The sequence below is a fragment of the Pan paniscus genome, chromosome 4 (assembly GCF_029289425.2).
Source record: "Pan paniscus chromosome 4, NHGRI_mPanPan1-v2.0_pri, whole genome shotgun sequence".
In the NCBI taxonomy this organism is placed as follows: Eukaryota; Metazoa; Chordata; class Mammalia; order Primates; family Hominidae; genus Pan; species Pan paniscus.
The window spans coordinates 172,288,273-172,305,678 of record NC_073253.2 but is presented as its reverse complement, the minus strand read 5'-3'; the positions used below and the strand labels follow the sequence as shown (position 1 = coordinate 172,305,678).

General features: G+C 42.3%; 1 protein-coding gene across 14 annotated transcripts in view; it reads right to left on the bottom strand.

Annotated features, from left to right (window-relative positions):
- The window catches only part of NSD1 (nuclear receptor binding SET domain protein 1), a 170,572-nt gene that overhangs the window by 79,067 nt on the left and 74,099 nt on the right, over window positions 1-17,406 (bottom strand). For all 14 annotated transcript variants that reach the window (XM_008958210.5, XM_034961061.4, XM_034961057.3 and 11 more), the window contains one exon: window positions 10,533-13,095. In XM_008958210.5, coding sequence (XP_008956458.1) covers window positions 10,533-13,095 — 2,563 coding nt within the window. The remainder of the gene's footprint in view (window positions 1-10,532; window positions 13,096-17,406) is intronic.

Genomic DNA, 17,406 nt, shown 5'->3' with positions numbered 1-17,406 from the left:
AAGCAGCCTTGCAAAACATCCTGGCAGTTACTCAAAGGGTTGAATATAGAATAACCAAATGACCCAGGAATTCTACTCCTAGGGATATAACCAAAAGAAATAAAAACTGGTCAACATGGTGAAACTCTGCCTCTACCAAGAACACAAAAATTAGCTGGGCGTGGTGGTGCGCGCCTGTAGTCCAAGCTACTTGGGAGGCTGAGACATGAGAATCGCTTGTACCTGGGAGGTGAAACTTGAAATGAGCCAAGATCGTGCCACTGCACTCCAGCCTGGGTGACAGAGTGAGACAACATCTCAAAAAGTAATAATAATAAAAAATAAAACAAAGTGGGGGCCGGGTGCGATGGCTCATGCCTGTAATCCCAGCATTTTGGGAGGCCAAGGTGGGCAGATCACCTGAGATCAGGAGTTCGAGACTAGCCTGGCCAAAATGGTGAAACCCTGTCTCCACAAAAATACAAAAAACTCAGCTCGGCATAGTGGCACAACCTTGTAGTCCCAGCTACTTAGGAGGCTGAGGCAGAAGAAACACTCAAACCCAGGAGGCAAAGGTTGCTGTGAGCTGAGATCACACCACTGCACTCCAGCCTGGGCGATGAGAGTGAAACTCTGTCTCAAAAAAAGAAAAAACAAAAACAACAACAAAGTGGGGAAGGGGAAATATGAGTTTTACAGGGCAGGCGCAGTGGCTAATGCTTGTAATCCCAGCACTTTGGGAAGCTAACATGGACGGATCATAAGGTCAGGAGTTCGAGTCCAGCCTGGCCGACAAGGTGAAACCCCATCTCTACTAAAAATGCAAAAATTAGCCAGGCATGGTGGCACATGCCTGTAATCTAATCCCAGCTACTTGGGAGGCTGAAGCAGGAGAATCGCTTGAACCCGGGAGTTTGCAGTGAGCTGAGATTGTACCACTGCACTCCAGCCTGGGCAACAGAGCAAGACTCCACCTTGAAAAAAAATTGGGGGGAAAAAAAGAGTTTTATATACATTCAACTTAAGTTGTTAACAGCTTAAAATAGATTACTGTACCTGTAAGATGTTTTATTTAAGCCCCATGGTAACAACATGGAAAATGCCTATTGAAGATACATAAAATGAAATGATAAAGAAAACAAAGTATGTCAATTAAAAAAAAAACAAAAAACAAGGAAGGCAGAAAGACAGCAAAAGGGGGACAAAACAGCTACAAACCAGACGAGAAACAATTAGCAAAATGGTAATAACAAATCTTTGTCTGTAATTACTTTAACAAAAAATGAGGCCAAATACAGGCCACAGTGGCTCACACCTGTAATCCCTGCACTGTGGGAGGCCAAAGTGGGTGGATCATTTCAGGCTAGGAGTTCAAGACCAGCCTGGCCAACATGGTGAAACCCCGTATCTATTAAAAATGAAAAACCACACAAAATTAACCGGGGGTGGTGGAAGGCACCTGTAGCCCCAGCTACTCAGGAGGCTGAGGCACAAGAATCGCTTGAACCCGGAGGTGGAGGTTGCAGTGAGCTGAGATTGCCCCACTGCACTACAGCCTGGATGACAGAGGGAGAGCCTGTCTCCATAAAAAAAGAGGCCGACCACAGTGGCTCATAACCATAATCCCAGCACTTTGAGAAGCTAAGGCAGGTGGATCACTTGAGGAAGATCACTTGAGACTGGCCTGGCCAACACTGCAAAACCCTGTCTCTACTAAAAAGACAAAAATTAGCCAAGCGTGTTGGTGCACGCTTGTAATCCCAGCTACTCAGGAAAACTGAGACACTAGAATTACTTGAACCTGGGAGGCGGAGTTTGCAGTGAGCTAAGATCATGCCACTGCACTCCAGCCTAGGCGACAGAGCAAGCCTCTGTTTAAAAAAAAAAAAAAAAAAAAAGCAATTACTATAAGAAAAAAAATGGATTAAACTCCCCAATCTAAAGATAGAGTGGTTGAGTGAATGAAAACCATTATACAATTAGGTACTATCTATAAAAGGCTCACCTAAGATTTAAGTGAGCCTTAAATCTCACTTCACAGAGGCTGAACGTGAATGGCTGCAAAAAGATATTCTATGCCAGTGGTAAACAAAAGAAAGCAGAGATTTTGGCCATACTTATATAAAACAAAATACACTTTAGGTAAAACACTGTCACAAGAGACAAAGGAACACATGATATGATAATAAAACAGTCAATTCATCAGGAAGCTATAACACTTGCAAATACGTAATTCACCTAACATCAGACCACCCAAATATAAAAAGCAAATAATGACAGAATTGAAAGGAGAAACAGAGTAACACAAGGAGATTTTAATACTCCACGTTAAAATAATGGAGAGAACCACAACGAAGATCAATAAAGAAACAGAGGACTTGAACAATTGCATATAACAAACATATATAAAACACCAATACCAAACAGCAGCAGAATACACATTCTTGTCAAAAGCACATAGAATATTCTCCAATATGGTCACACAGAGTCTTTTTTTTTTTGACACAGGATCTTACTCTGTCGCCCAGGCTGGAGTGCAGTGGCGTGATCTCAGCTCGCTGCAACATCTAACTCCTGGGTTCAAGCAGTTCTCGTGCCTCAGCCTCCTGAGTAGCTGGGACTACAGGCATGAGCAACCATGCCCAGCTAGTTTTTGTATTTTTAGTGGAGATGGGGTTTTGCCATGTTGGCCATGCTGGTCTTGAACTCCTGACCTCAGGTGATCTCGCCTTGGCCTCCCAAAGTGCTGAGATTACAGGAGTGAGCTGCCACGCCCAGCCACACAAGTCTTAACAAATTTATGAAGACTGAAATCATACCAAGTATCTGTTCCAGTCACAATCAAGTGAAACTAGAAATCAGTATCAGTACAAAAACTGAAAAATCCACCAATAGGTGGAAATTAAACAACAAACTCTTGAACAATCAATGGAAAAAAGAAGAAATCACAAGGGAAATTTGAAAATATCTTTTGACAGGGCCGGGCGCGGTGGCTCACGCCTGTAATCCCAGCACTTTGGGAGGCGGAGACAGGAGGACAACAAGGTCAGGAAATCGAGACCATCCTGGCTAACACAGTGAAACCCCGTCTCTACTAAAAATACAAAAAATTAGCTGGGCGTGGTGGCAGGCACCTGTAATCCCAGCTACTTGGGAGGCTGAGGCAGGACAATCGCTTGAACCCGGGAGGTGGAGCTTGCAGTGAGCTGAGATCGTGCCAGCTCACTCCAGCCTGGCGACAGAGCGAGACTCCCTCTCAAAAAAAAAAACACAAAACTTATGGGATGCAGCAAAAACACTACTAAGAGAGAAGTCTGTATCAGTAAATGCCAACATTGAAAAACAAAGTTTTCAACTCAACAACCTAAATTTACACCTCGAGAAGACAGAAAAATAAATCTAAGCCCAAAGTTGGTAGAAGGAAAGAAACAAAGACTAGAGCATATAGAAATGAAAAGATAAACTACAGAGCAACATCTTTTATAAATACTGATGCAAAAATCCTCAACAAAATACTAGTATATCAAATTAAATAGCACATTAAAAGAAATATACGGCTCCCGTTAGGGCCAGCTGGAGAAAAAAAAAAGGGGGGGCTGGGCGCGGTGGCTCACGCATGTAATCCCAGCACTTTGAGAGGCCGAGGAGGGCGGATCACAAGGTCAGGCTAACATGGTGAAACCCTGTCTACTAAAAAATACAAAAAAAATTTAGCCGGGCGTGGTGGGGGGCGCCTGTAGTCCCAGCTACTCAGGAAGCTGAGGCAGGAGAATGGCGTCAATCCAGGAGGTGGAGCTTGCAGTGACCCGAGATTGCGCCACCGCACGCCAGCCTGGGCAACAGAGCGAGACTCCGTCTCAAAAAAAAAAAAAGAAATATACATCATGACCAAGTGGAATTTAATCTTGGAATGCAACAATGGTTCAAAAATAGAAAAAAAAATCAACAGAATACAGCACATTAACAGAATAAAGGACCCCAAAAAAACTACATGACCTTCACACTTGATGTAGAAAAAATATCTGACAAAATTCAACGACCTTTCATGACTGAAAAGAAAGCACTCAACAAACTAGGAATAAAAAGAAATTACATGCCAGGTATGGTGGCTCACACCTGTAATCCCAGCACTTTTGGGGGGCCAAGGTGGGAAGACTGCTTGAGCCCAGGAGTCTGAGACCACCCTAGGCAACACAGTAAAATCTTGTTTCAACAAAAACTTACAAAATTAGTCAGGTGTCATGGTGCACACCTGCAGTCCCAGCTACTTGGGATGCTGAGGTGGGAGGATCACTTGAGCTCAGAAGTTTTAGACCCACCTAGGCAACATAGTAAAACCTGACCTGTACAAAAAGGTTAAAAATCAGCGGAGTATGGTGGTGCATGGCTGTAGTCCCAACTACTTGGGAGGTCAAGGTGGGAGTATTGCTTGAGCCTGGGTGGTTGAGGCTGCAGTGAGCCATATCACCACTGCACTCCAACCTAAGTGACAGAATGTGACCCTGTCTACACTTTGGGAGGCCGAGGTGGGCAGATCACAAGGTCAAGAGTTCGAGACTAGCCTGACCAACCTGGTGAAACCCCGTCTCCACTAAAAATACAAAAAAATTAGCCGGGCGTGGTGTCAGGCGCCTGTAATCCCATCTACTCAGGAGCCTGAGGCAGGAGAATGGCTTGAACGAGGGAGGTGGAGGTTGCAGTGAGCCGAGATCGCGCCACTGCACTCCATCATGGACATCAAGAACGAAACTCTGTCTCAAAAAAAAAAAAAAAAAGAATGTGACACTGTCTAAAAACAAAAACACAAAAACACAAACAAAAAAGTAATTACATAAATATAATAAAGACTATATATAAAAAGACCACAGCTAATATGCTTGACAGTGAAACACTGAAAGCTTTTCCTCTAAGATAAAGAGCAAGGGAAATATACCACTGTAGCAACCTATTCAACACATTATTTGAAGTCCTAGCAGAGTAATTAGGCAATAAATAGGCAAGCAAGAAGCCAAATTATCTCTTTGCAGATGACATGAACCTTTATGTAGGAAACCCTAAAGATTCCACACGCTATTAGAACAAAGAAGCAAATTCGGCAAAGTTCCAAGATACAAAATTAAACCTGAACATTTCTATATACTCATAATGAACAATATAAAAGGAAATTAAAACAATCACATTTGCAATAGCATAAAAAAGAATAGAATACTTAAGAATAAACTTAACCAAGGAGGAGAAATGGTTGTACACTCCAAAACACTGTTGGATGAAATTATGGAAGATATAAATAAATAGAAAGATAGCCTGTTTTCATGGATTGGAAAACTTAATATTGTTAAGATATCCCTACTACCCAAAGGAAACTAAAGTCAATGCCATCCCTATCAACATCTCAAAAGCCATTTTTTTTTTGCAGAAATAAAAAAATATCCTAAATTAGTGTGTAATTTCAAAGAACTCCCAAATAAACAAAACAATCTTGAGAAGAAAAAAAAAAAAAAAAAAACTGAAGGCCTTACATTTCTTGATTTCAAAACATATCATGAGGCTATGGTAATCAAAACAATATTGTACTGGCATAAAAATATAGACATGTAAGTCAATGGAACAGAATAGAGATCCACAGAGATCCCTGGCCAGGGTGGTGGCTCACACCTGTAATCCCAGCTTTTTGGGAGTCTGAGGCAGGAGGATCACTTAAGCCCAGGAATTCAAGAACAGCCTGGGCAACATGGTTGGACCCCGTCTCAATTTTACTAAAAATTAAAAAAAAAAAAAAAAAAAAACAGAGATCCCTGAAATAAATCACATACATGGTCAAATGACCTTCGACAACAGTGCCAAGACTACACAATGGGGAAAAGATAGTCTCTTTAACAGATGGTATTGTGAAAACTGGATATGCACATGCTGAAGAACGAAGATGAACTCTCATTTTACACCTTACATAAAAATTATCATAAAATAGATCAAAGACCTAAACATAAGACCTCCAACTATGAAACTCCTAGAAGAAAACAGACGAAAAACTTCATGATATTGGAAGGAACAAGAATTTCCTGGCTATGAGACCCAAAGCACAAGTAAAAATTTTTTAAAAAGCAAAAATGGAAAAAAAAATCACATTAACTTCTACACAGCAAAGAAAACACTCAACAGAGTGAAAAGGCAGGTACAAAATGGGAGAAAATACTTGCAAATCATACATCAGATAATTGGTTAATATCCAGGATATATGAATAACTCTTATACCTCATTTTTTTAAAATAACAAGATTTAAAAATATGCAAAGGGATATGCACAGTAGCTCATGTCTGGAATCCCAGCATTTTGGGAGGCGAAAGTGGGAACATCATTTGAGCCCAGTAGTTGAAGACCAGCCTGAGCAGCATAGCCAGAAACCTGTCTCTACAAAAAAACACAAAAATTAGCCAAGTGTGGTGGCATGCACCTGTACTCCCAGCTACTCAGGATGCTGAGATAGGAGGATCACTTGAGCCCAGGAGTTTGAGGCTGCAGTGAGCTATAACTGCACCACTGTATTCCACCCTGGGTGACAAAGAGGCCCAGTATCATTAAAAACATATGTATATGGACAAAGGACTTATAAAATGATGCAGCAATTATGCAAAACACTATAGAGGTTCATCAAATTAAAAGTAGGCCGGGTGCGGTGGCTCACACCTATAATCCCAACACTTTGGGAGGCCGAAGCAGGAGGATCACTTAAGGTCAGGAATTTGAGACCAGCCTGGCTAACATGGCAAAACCACTGTAATCCCAGCTACTTGGGAGGCTGGGGCACAAGAATTGCTTGAGCCCAGGAGGCAGAGGTTGCAGTGACTTGAGATCGCATCATTATACTCCAGCCTGGGTGACAGAGGGAGACCCTTGTCTCAAAAAAAAATAAAAATAAAAGTAGAATTACCCTATGTTCCACCAATGCCATTCTAGGTATTTATCCAAAAGAAATGAACATCACTGGGTGCAGTTGCTCATGCCTGTAATCCCAGCACTTTGGGAGGCTGAGGCGGGCAGACCACCTGAGGTCAGGAGTTCGACACCAGCCTGGCCAACATGGTGAAACCCCATCTCTACTAAAAATACAAAGTTAGCTAGGCGTGGTGGTATATGCCTGTAATCCCAGCTACTTGAAAGGCTGAGGCAGAATTGCTTGAGCCCAGGAGGCGGAGGTTACAGTGAACTGAGATTGTGCCATTGCACTCCAGCCTGGGCAACAAGAGCGAAACTCCATCTCAAAAAAAAAAAAAAATTGAAAACCAGATCTCAGAGATATCTGCATATCCATGTTCACTGTAGCATTATTCACAATAGTCAAGATGTGGAAGCAATCTAAATGTCCATCAACCAATGAACTGATAAAGAAAAGATGCTTTAGTATGGAAAAGAAAAAGTATGTTGGAATATTATTCAGCCATAAAAAAAGGTTATTGGCAGGGCGTGGTGGCTCATGCTTTTAATCCCAGCACTTTGGGAGGCCAAGGCGGGTGGATCACGAGGTCAGGAGATCGAGACCATCCTGGGGAACATGGTGACACCTTGTCTCTACTAAAAATACAAAACAAATTAGCCAGGCATGGTGGCATGTGCCTGTAGTCCAAGCTACTTAGGAGGCTGAGGCAGGAGAATTGCTTGAACCCACGAGGCAGAGGCTGCAGTGAGCCGAGAACCCACGAGGCAGAGGATGCAGTGAGCTGAGATCACGCCACTGCACTCCAGCCTGGGTGACACAGTAAGACTCTGTCTCAAAAAAAAAAAAAAAAAGAAGGTGATCCTGTCATATGCTACAACATGGATGAACCTTGAAAACATTATGCTAAGTGAAATAACCCAATCAGGTGACACTTTGTCTCTACTAAAAATACAAAACAAATTAGCCAGGCATGGTGGCATGTGCCTGTAGTCCAAGCTACTTAGGAGGCTGAGGCAGGAGAATTGCTTGAACCCACGAGGCAGAGGCTGCAGTGAGCCGAGAACCCACGAGGCAGAGGATGCAGTGAGCTGAGATCACGCCACTGCACTCCAGCCTGGGTGACACAGTAAGACTCTGTCTCAAAAAAAAAAAAAAAAAAAAAAGAAGGTGATCCTGTCATATGCTACAACATGGATGAACCTTGAAAACATTATGCTAAGTGAAATAACCCAATCACAAAACAACAAATACTGCATGATTCCACTTACATGAGATGTCTAAAGTAATCAAATTCACAGAAGCAGAAAGAATGTTAGTTGTCATGGATTGAACAAAGGAGAAAATCAGGAGTTGTTGTTCAATGGGTACAGAGTCTCAGTCAAGCAAAACGAAAACGTCCTGGAGATCTGCTGTTGTACATGTACATGATTCATGACACTATAATACACACTTAAATACTGTTTTTTTGTTTGTTTATTTTGAAATGGAGTTTCGCTCTGTCTCCCAGGCTGGAGTGCAGTGGCGCAATCTCAGCTCACTGCAACCTCCACCTCCCGGGTTCAAGTGATTCTCCTACCTCAGCCTCCCGAGTGGCTGGTATTACAGGAGCGCGCCACCATGCCCAGCTAATTTTTGTATTTTTAGTAGAGATGGGGTTTTGCCATGTTGGCCAGGCTGGTCTTGAACTCCTGACCTCAGGTGATCCATCAGCCTTGGCCTCCCAGAGTGCTGGAATTACAGGCGTGAGCCACCGCACCTGGCCGTAAATACTGTTAAAGAGTAAATCTCACTCTAGCCTGGGCAACAGAGCCAGACCCTATCTCAAAAAAAAAAACCAAAAAAGGTACATTTAGGTTACATGCTTTTTAACCGTAATTTTAGAAGAAGACAGAAGAACTGATACATACTACAAGAGGCATGAACCAGAAAACATTAAACTAAGTAAGAGAAACCAGACCCAAAAGGACCACATATTGTATGATTCCATTTCTATGAAATGTACACAATAGACAAATCTACAGATTGGTAAAAACTGAAGGCAGGGCTGGGCACAGTGGCTCACGCCTGTAATCCCAGCACTTTGGGAGGTGGAGGCGGGCGGATCACAAGGTCAGGAGATCAGAGACCATCCTGGCTAACACAGTGAAACCCCGTCTCTACTAAAAATACAAAAAAAAAATTAGCTGGGTGTGGTGGCGGGCGCCTGTAGTCCCAGCTACTCAGGAGGCTGAGGCAGGAGAATGGCGTGAACCCGGGAGGCGGAGCCTGCAGTGAGCCGAGATCACACCACGGCACTCCAGCCTGGGTAACAGAGCGAGACTCCGTCTCAAGAAAAAAAAAGAAAAAAAAACCTGAAGGCAGATTAATAAGAGTTCTGTGTTTCTGTCTGGGATGATGCAAATATTCCACAATTGATCGCACTGATTGTTGCACAACTCTGTGACTATACTACAAACCACTCAATTAAAAACGTTAAAAGCTGAATTTTATGATATGATAATTGCATTTTCAATAAAGCTGTTAGAGAAAAATCTACTATGATACACAGTTTTGAGAATCTTATGTTAATGGATATTGCTGTAAAAAAGAAAAAAATATGTATATACATGTATACACACACTGCTTTATCCTCAACTGTATACTGTGTAATGTTAATATCTTGAAAGATTTCTGTTTTCCATCTGCTGCTAGGTACAACACTTGGGTACTTCTGGTATTTTTATTTGTTCATAATCCTCATTCCAGTAGGGATTTAAGACACCTAAGACCTTCAAATAAGTACTACAGAATACTTGCAGTTTTTTCAAAAGCGCATGTGGTTCATCAAATTGTCCACAAAACAGAAGGACCTATCTTAAGTAATGGTCAAAGAAAACCTAACAACCAGCCAGATGCAGTGGCTCACAACTGTATCCCAGCACTTTTGGTGGGTGGATCACTTGAGTTCAGTTCAAGACCAGCCTGGCCAACGTGGTGAACCCTCATCTCTACTAAAAATACAAAAATTACCAGGTATGGTGGTGGGTGCCTTAAGGAAAAAAAGGAAACTACCATCCAATAGAATCTATTTGCTTTCTATAACCTAACAACTGGATTTAAATCCTAGGATCAGAGCCTTTCAATTACTTGCAGTTACATATTGAGTCCCAAAAAGCTTGGGGATTTTAAAAGGTAAGAAACGGGGAACAGGTCAGGCAAGAGTAATCCCAGCACTTTAGGAGGCAGAGGCTGGCAGATGGCGTGAACTCAGGAGTTTGAGACCAGCCTGGGCAACACAGTGAGACCCTTTCTCAAAAGAAAAAAAAATTAAAAAAAAAAAAAGAGAGAGAGAGAGAGAAAGAGAGAGAGAGAAAGTGAGAAAGAAAGATGTTATAGAGATTTACTTGAAAAGGCTGGGGAAAAGGGCTTCTGGTAAAGTTTAACTTTTGAATATATATGGAAACCTCATCTTCAAAATTCAGACCTTTCTACATAAAACTCCTTCTTCATTGAAGTGACGATTCTTCCCCCCTAGTTTATACTTCACTTTACCATTACAACAGACCAATTTCAGAAGGACAATGTTTATCAGCACTTTCTCCAATTTTTTTTTTTTTTAATCACATTTAGATGTCCTTACCTGGTTCAGGGAGCTCAGCCTGTGGTGTCAAACTGGGAATTCCTGGCTCCTTTTCCATGTCACCAATGCTGGCACTGGATTTATCACAAACATTTAACCGTGGCCCAACTGAATCTAAGCAGTCAGCATGATTTTGCTCTGTCAGTGGTTCCTCAAGTATGCTTGCTGAGGGAGGAGTTCTATGCTCTGGAAACTCATCCCGCCCCTCCTGCACAGGGTCACTAGGAAGTAAGACCCTAAAGGCACACTCAGAGTTTTCTTTCTCTTTAAATCTGTTCATGCGCTTACGAGGTTTAGTGCGCCTTTGGTTTAAACGCTGCCACCGCTTTTTAGGCACCACTTGATTTACACCATTGAGTTCATCATTCTCACTGTTCATTACAGAGTCCAGCTCTGGGCCTTTTCCGTTTTCAAAAGAGAGTCCTTTTTCAGAAATTTTACCAGGATCAGATTGCTTAACCTTGCTATCGAAATGCACATCAGAAAAATGGTCACCATCTTCACTTGTTAAGTGGCCCATTATCTGAAGGGGATCCTCTTTACTAGGATCTTCTGCCCCACCTCTCAATGAACCTCCATGTTCTCGGTCTCCCTGCAGTACAGCATCAAGAGTCACACTTGGAAGCTGATTCAGTTTTCTTTTGCGCTCGGTCTTTAAGGCTTTACGGTTCACTGTGTTCTTTACCATTTGGGCTGAAAAAGCATCTCGCAATTTGGATGAAGGCTTTGATCGTCCACAGTTGCGCCTAGTAACACAGTCTGAACGACTTTTACCAGAAGCAGGGAGGTCTCTCTTGTCGGACACTAAGCCAGGTAGGGAAGCAGACAACTCGCCAGATAATGCAGAGTCACCCCCACTAGGGCTAGGATTGGCGGAGTTCTGAGTGCCATCTCCCTTTTTCTCTGAATTGTGTGTGGAGCCTCCTGAAACCAAAACCTTAGAGACTCCTACAGGACTATTAGTAGAACAGTCCCCACGACCAGGACTCCGGTAAGAGACCAGGTTTTGAGCAGTCATCAACCGCTGCTCCTTCGTCTTACTATCATGCATATCTTTCAACATCATTAGCAATGTACTGAATTTGTAGTCTGGTTCAATAGGTATGTGATTCTGACTAGAAGCAGAAGAGAAAAGTAATGGTTTTGATGGCTTTGATGTTCCAGAGTCACTGACATCCTCACCTAAGGATCTGTAAGAGAGTTCCTTCAACTCGGATAAAACATGTTTCACCACTGCTGTTTCTATGTCACTTGAATCCCTGGTTTTCTCATGCATATTGTTCAGTAGTTTTAGACCATCCACTTTCCCACTTTTAGAAATGCTGGCCAAAGGAGAGCCTTTGGTATCAGAAGAGCAGCATTTCAAACTGCACTCCTCATTTATAACTGGGGGTTCTACCATAACTGGATTTTCTTTGTGTTTGCACTTTATACTTCGGAACTTGGGCTGTTTGCTTTTCGAATGTAATAGAGCTTGATTTGCTGCCCCACCCTTTATTAACGAGTTCTCACTGGATATGCTTGATGACATGTTGAATTTTGGAGAGAGAGCATCATTTGTAAAATCTGACTGGGGTTTGTGAACAAGAGTAGATGCCTTCAGATCAGAGAGATTAACCTGAGATGTCTCAGTTCCAGGCTCTGCACTCTTAGTACAACCCATTAAGTGGTCTGTATGTGAGTTACTAATGAGAGGCTTCTGTTTTGCTTTTACCCTAGTGTTTGTGGCAGCAAACCTAGAATACTTTATCTTTTCATTTTTCTGCATAGATAACATGTTCTCTGTTCTATCGAAAGCATCTGGAATTTCAAGGACACTGTTATCAGACTCTGAGCTGTGTTCTATGGGATCCAGGTCACTGCTTCCATCATCAGAAGTGGTACAGATACTAATGGAATCACTTCGCTTTTCCTCATCACCTGCTCCAATATAGCAGAGCTTCACTTTTGAACCACACACCAGGCTTCGTTGGGGTTTATTCTTCTCTCGAGAACACTTTGAGATCAAAGCACCCTCAGGCAAGCCCAATAAAGAGTCACCATTTGAAGTCTCAAATTCTTTCTTTGCAGTGTTTTTTCCACAGGAAGAAAACAGAAAACTTCCTGGGGCAGTGTTGGACCCTGTGAGGCTATTTGCTATCCTGGAAAGTTCATTAGAGGCCTGCGTATCAGATATATCCCCAGAGATAAAGTTTAGGCCAAGGTTCTCTGGAATCTTTCCCCTCCGTTCATCTTTATGTGCTTCAAATTGTATGTGGCCCTTTTTCACACTAGTCCTTTTTGGATTATCAGAGCTCTTTCTGGCTCGAGATTTAGCACAAGGCTTTTCCTTCTCATCTGCAGAATGTTCAGAATCAAAAGCCAGTGATTTCAAACAGCCATTAAGCAACAGATCATGTTCTGACTCAGGATCATTTGTGCAGTCTTCAAATGGCATATCTTCTTCACTGTCCAACTTGATTGAACCAGGAATACATTTTCGGTTCTTTGACCCCTTGGGAACATCATACTGTTCTGCAAGTCCAACACTGGCTTCCCATTTACTCAAAATTTTCTGAGGAACCTTAAATTTAAAGGAGAAAAAGAATTATCTCACTTATCAAAGAAATGGGTGGGGGAAAAGGGAGATGAAATCAGAAGCTTTTTTTTTTATTCCTTTTTTTTTTTTTTGAGACAGAGTCTTGCTCTGTCACCCAGGCTGGAGTGCAGTGGCACAATCTTCGCTCACCACAACCTCTGCCTCCCGGGTTCAAGTGATTCTCCTTCCTCAGCCTCCCGAGTAGCTGGGATTACAGGCACCCGCCACCACACCCAGCTAATTTTTTGTATTTTCAGTAGAAGAGGGGTTTCACCATATTGGCCAGGCTGGTCTCAAACTCCTGACCTGAAGTGATCCGCTCACCTCAGCCTCCCAAAGTGCTGGGATTACAGCTATGAGCCACCGCACCCGGCCTGAAATCAGAAGCTTTTACAAACCTGTCAGGCCTCCTGCTTTTATGGAACCAGCCAGGTAGTTAGCACCTGAGCTCAAGCAGCATCTGAATCACCCTAATGGAGCTTCCTCAAAAATACTTCTGCTAATAAGATTATGTCATTAGAGTAAGGACTGATCTCACAAACACTCCACCCTCCCTGCATTTATAAGCACAAAGCAGAATATAGACTAAAACTGGTAATATTACATTTCTAAATTAAAGAATACTTGGCTGGGTGTGTGGCTCACGCCTGTAATCCCAGCACTTTCAGAGGCTGAGGAGGACGGATCACCTCAGGTCAGGAGTTCAAGACAACCCTGGCCAACGCCAAACCCCATCTTTACTAAAAATAAAAAAATTAGCCAGGTGTGGCGGCAGACACCTATACTCCCAGCTACTGTGGAGGCTGAGGCAGGAGAATCACTAGCACCCGGGAGTTGGAGATCACGCCATTGCACTCCAGCATGGGGGACAGAGTAAGACTCCACCTCAAAAAATTAATTAATTAATTAATTAATTAAGGAATATGAAGGCCAAACACATGTTCAGTTGCATAAAAAAGAAAGTAGGGAGGCTAAGACACGAGAATCATTTGTACCCAGTACGTGGAGGCTCCAGTGAGCTGAGATCACGCCACTGTACTCCAGCCTGGGTGACAGAGCAAGACTCTGTCTCAAAAAGAAAAAAGAAAAGAAAAAAAGAAAAAGAAAAAAAAAGAAAAAGAAAAAAAGGTTAAAGATGATGAATATAGAAAAAACAGGATAAGAGGAATCAGCAGGTTTGATCTACCTCCCTAGGGAACTTGAAATTTGAAATTCTAGTTATCACTAGCCACCTGGCTAATCAAGAATCGACTATAAATGTTAAATATAACCTGGATTATAACCAAGCCATCTCCTAGGCTTCATCATGTAATCCAGAGCTATTATACTGATGACACCATGGGTATTACATTATCTTTTCTGGATACCTCACAGCATGAAAACATTGAGACTCTGAAATACAGCTAATTTTTCAGACTCTTATTTTCTTCCTTACCTCCATACAATAGGTCAAGATTCTAACTACCACATAGTGTTCACAAATAGTTTAATATTTGTGAAGGGGATGTTCTGCAGAGCAAGTAAACATTAAGATCATTGCTGGGGATGGTGGCTCATGGCTGTACTCCCAGCACTTTGAGAGGCTGAGGCAGGTGGATTACATGAGCTCTGGAGTTCAAGACCAACCTGGGTAACACAACGAGACCCTGTCTCTACTAAAAACACACACACACACACACGCACACACACACACACACACACTAGCTGGACATGCTGCATGCATATGGTCCCAGCTACTCAGTAGGCTGAGGTAGGAGGATCATTTGTGCCCAGGAGGTGAAAGTTGCAGTGTGCCGAAACCGTGCCACTGCACTCCAGCCTGGATGACAGAGCCCGATCCTGTCTCAAATTTTAAAAAATAAAATAAATAAATAAAAGGCTGGGTGGAGTGGCTCACACCTTTAATCCCAGCACTTTGCGAGGCTGAGGAAGGAGGATGCCTTTAGCCCAGCCTGGGAAACACAGGGAGACCCACCCCCTCTCTAAAAAAAAAAAAAAAAAAATTTAAATAAATAGGCCAGGCACGGTGGCTCACGCCTGCAATCCCAGTGCTTTGGGAGGCTGAGGTGGGCAGATCACAAGGTCAGGAGATCGAGACCATCCTGGCTAACATGGTGAAACCCCGTCTATACTAAAAATATAAAAAATTAGCCAGGCCTGGTGGCGGACACCTGTAGTCCCAGCTACTCGGGAGGCTGAGGCAGGAGAATGGCGTGAACCCGGGAGCCAGAGGTTGTAGTGAGCTGAGATCGCACCACTGCACTCCAGCCTGCGCAACAGAGCGAGATTCTGTCTCAAAATAAATAAATAAAAATAAATAAATTAAAAAATAAATAATTAGGGTAACGAGGCCGGGCACAGTGGCTCACGCCTGTAATCCCAGCATTCTGAGAGGCCAAGGTCGGGGGGATGGCGGGGGGTCACCTTAGGTTAGGAGGTCGAGACCAGCCTGGCCAACATAGTGAAACCCTGTCTCTACTAAAAATACAAAAATTAGCAGGGCGTGGTGGCGCAAGCCTGTAATCTCAGCTACTTGGGAGGCTGAAGCAGGAGAATTGCTTGAACCCAGGAGGCAGAGGTTGCGGTGAGCCGAGATCATGCCACTGCATTCCAGCTGGGGCGACAGAGTGAGACTCCATCTCAAAAAGAAAAAAAAAAAAAAAAATAGGGTAACTAGAGGAGTAGCCTCCTCTTAAAGAAAGGATCAAACGGACAATCCGGTAGTGTGTATTTTTTTTTTTTAAGCACAGAAACACATATCCACTAATGCTCATGACTGTGACCAGAGTAAATCAATTTTCCAGAATCTGAAAGCCCCAATAAACACCTCTAAAAAGATTGGTAACAAAATAACCGACACATCCCTATCAGCAACCAGCTGAAATATCTGAAAGGAAGCCGTTAACCTCTTTCATCCTAACAACACATACTAATTGTTTCTAAAGCATCAATTGTATGTCATATTAAATATTTTATACTTATTTCTAATGTTTACAACAGTTCTATAAGGTGTAAGTTATTGTACTAGCTTTAGAGATGAAGACACCAAGTCTTTGAGAACTCAAGTGTTAAGTGGCAGACCCTGCATATGAACTCTAAATTATCCTAATTATGATTTTTAAAAATAGTCTACAAGTATTGCCAGCATGGTATCTCATGCCTATAATCCCATCACTTTGGGAAACCGACATGAGAAGATTAAGTCCAGGAGTTCAAGACCAGCCTGGGCAACATGGCAAGACCTTGTCGTTCTACAAAAAACTAAAAATAAAAATTGGGGCTGGGCACAGTGGCTCATGCCTGTAATCCCAGCACTTTGGGAAACCAAGGCAGATGGATCACTTGAGGACAGGAGTTTGAGACCAGCCTGGCCAACATGGTGAAACCCTGTCTCTACTAAAAATACAAAAATTAGCCAGGTGTGGTGGCATACACTTGTAATCCCAACTATTTGGGAAGCTAAGGAATGAGAATCGCCTGAACCCAGGAGGCAGAGGTTGCAGTGAGCCAAGATTGTACCATTGTACTCCGGCCTGGGTGACAGAGCAAGACTCTGTTTAAAATAATAATAATAATAATAAATAAAAATTAGCCACTGTAGTCATACATATCTGTAGTCCCAGCTACTCGGGAGACTGAGGCAGGAGAATGGCTCGAGCCTGGGAGGTCATAGCTGCAGTAAAAGATGACTGTGCAACAGCACTCTAGCATGAACAACATAGAGAGACCCCCGTATCAAAGAATAATAATAATAAATAAAAGTATTTAGACCCAGGGTAGTATAAAACACCAAACTAAGAATTATTATTTCTCCTTCTAGAATTGAATATAAGAGAATATTAAATCATAGAGACAAACAGTAGAATGGTGGTGACAGTGATGGGAGAAGGACAAATGGGGAATTACTGTTTAACAGGTAAAAGAGTTTCAGATTTGCAAGATGAAAATAATTATGAGATGTTTGCACACCATTATAAATGTATTTAAAACCATTAACAGTACACTTAAAAGTGTTTAAGATAGTAATTTTTATATTACATATATTTTAACACAATAAAAAAACTGGAGGAAAAAAGAGTATTAAAATAAGCTGGTATTTTTCTCAGCCAAATTTAACATAAAACATCAAGCAAAAGAAAAAAAGCCACAATACTGATGGTTGAAATATAACTAGAGTAGAAACTTTAGACTTAAGCACTGACAAACATAAAAAAGAAAATTATTAAAAACTTTATGGTTCTCAGTGGGCGCAGTGGCTCACGCCTGTAATCCCAGCACTTTGGGAGGCTGAGGCGA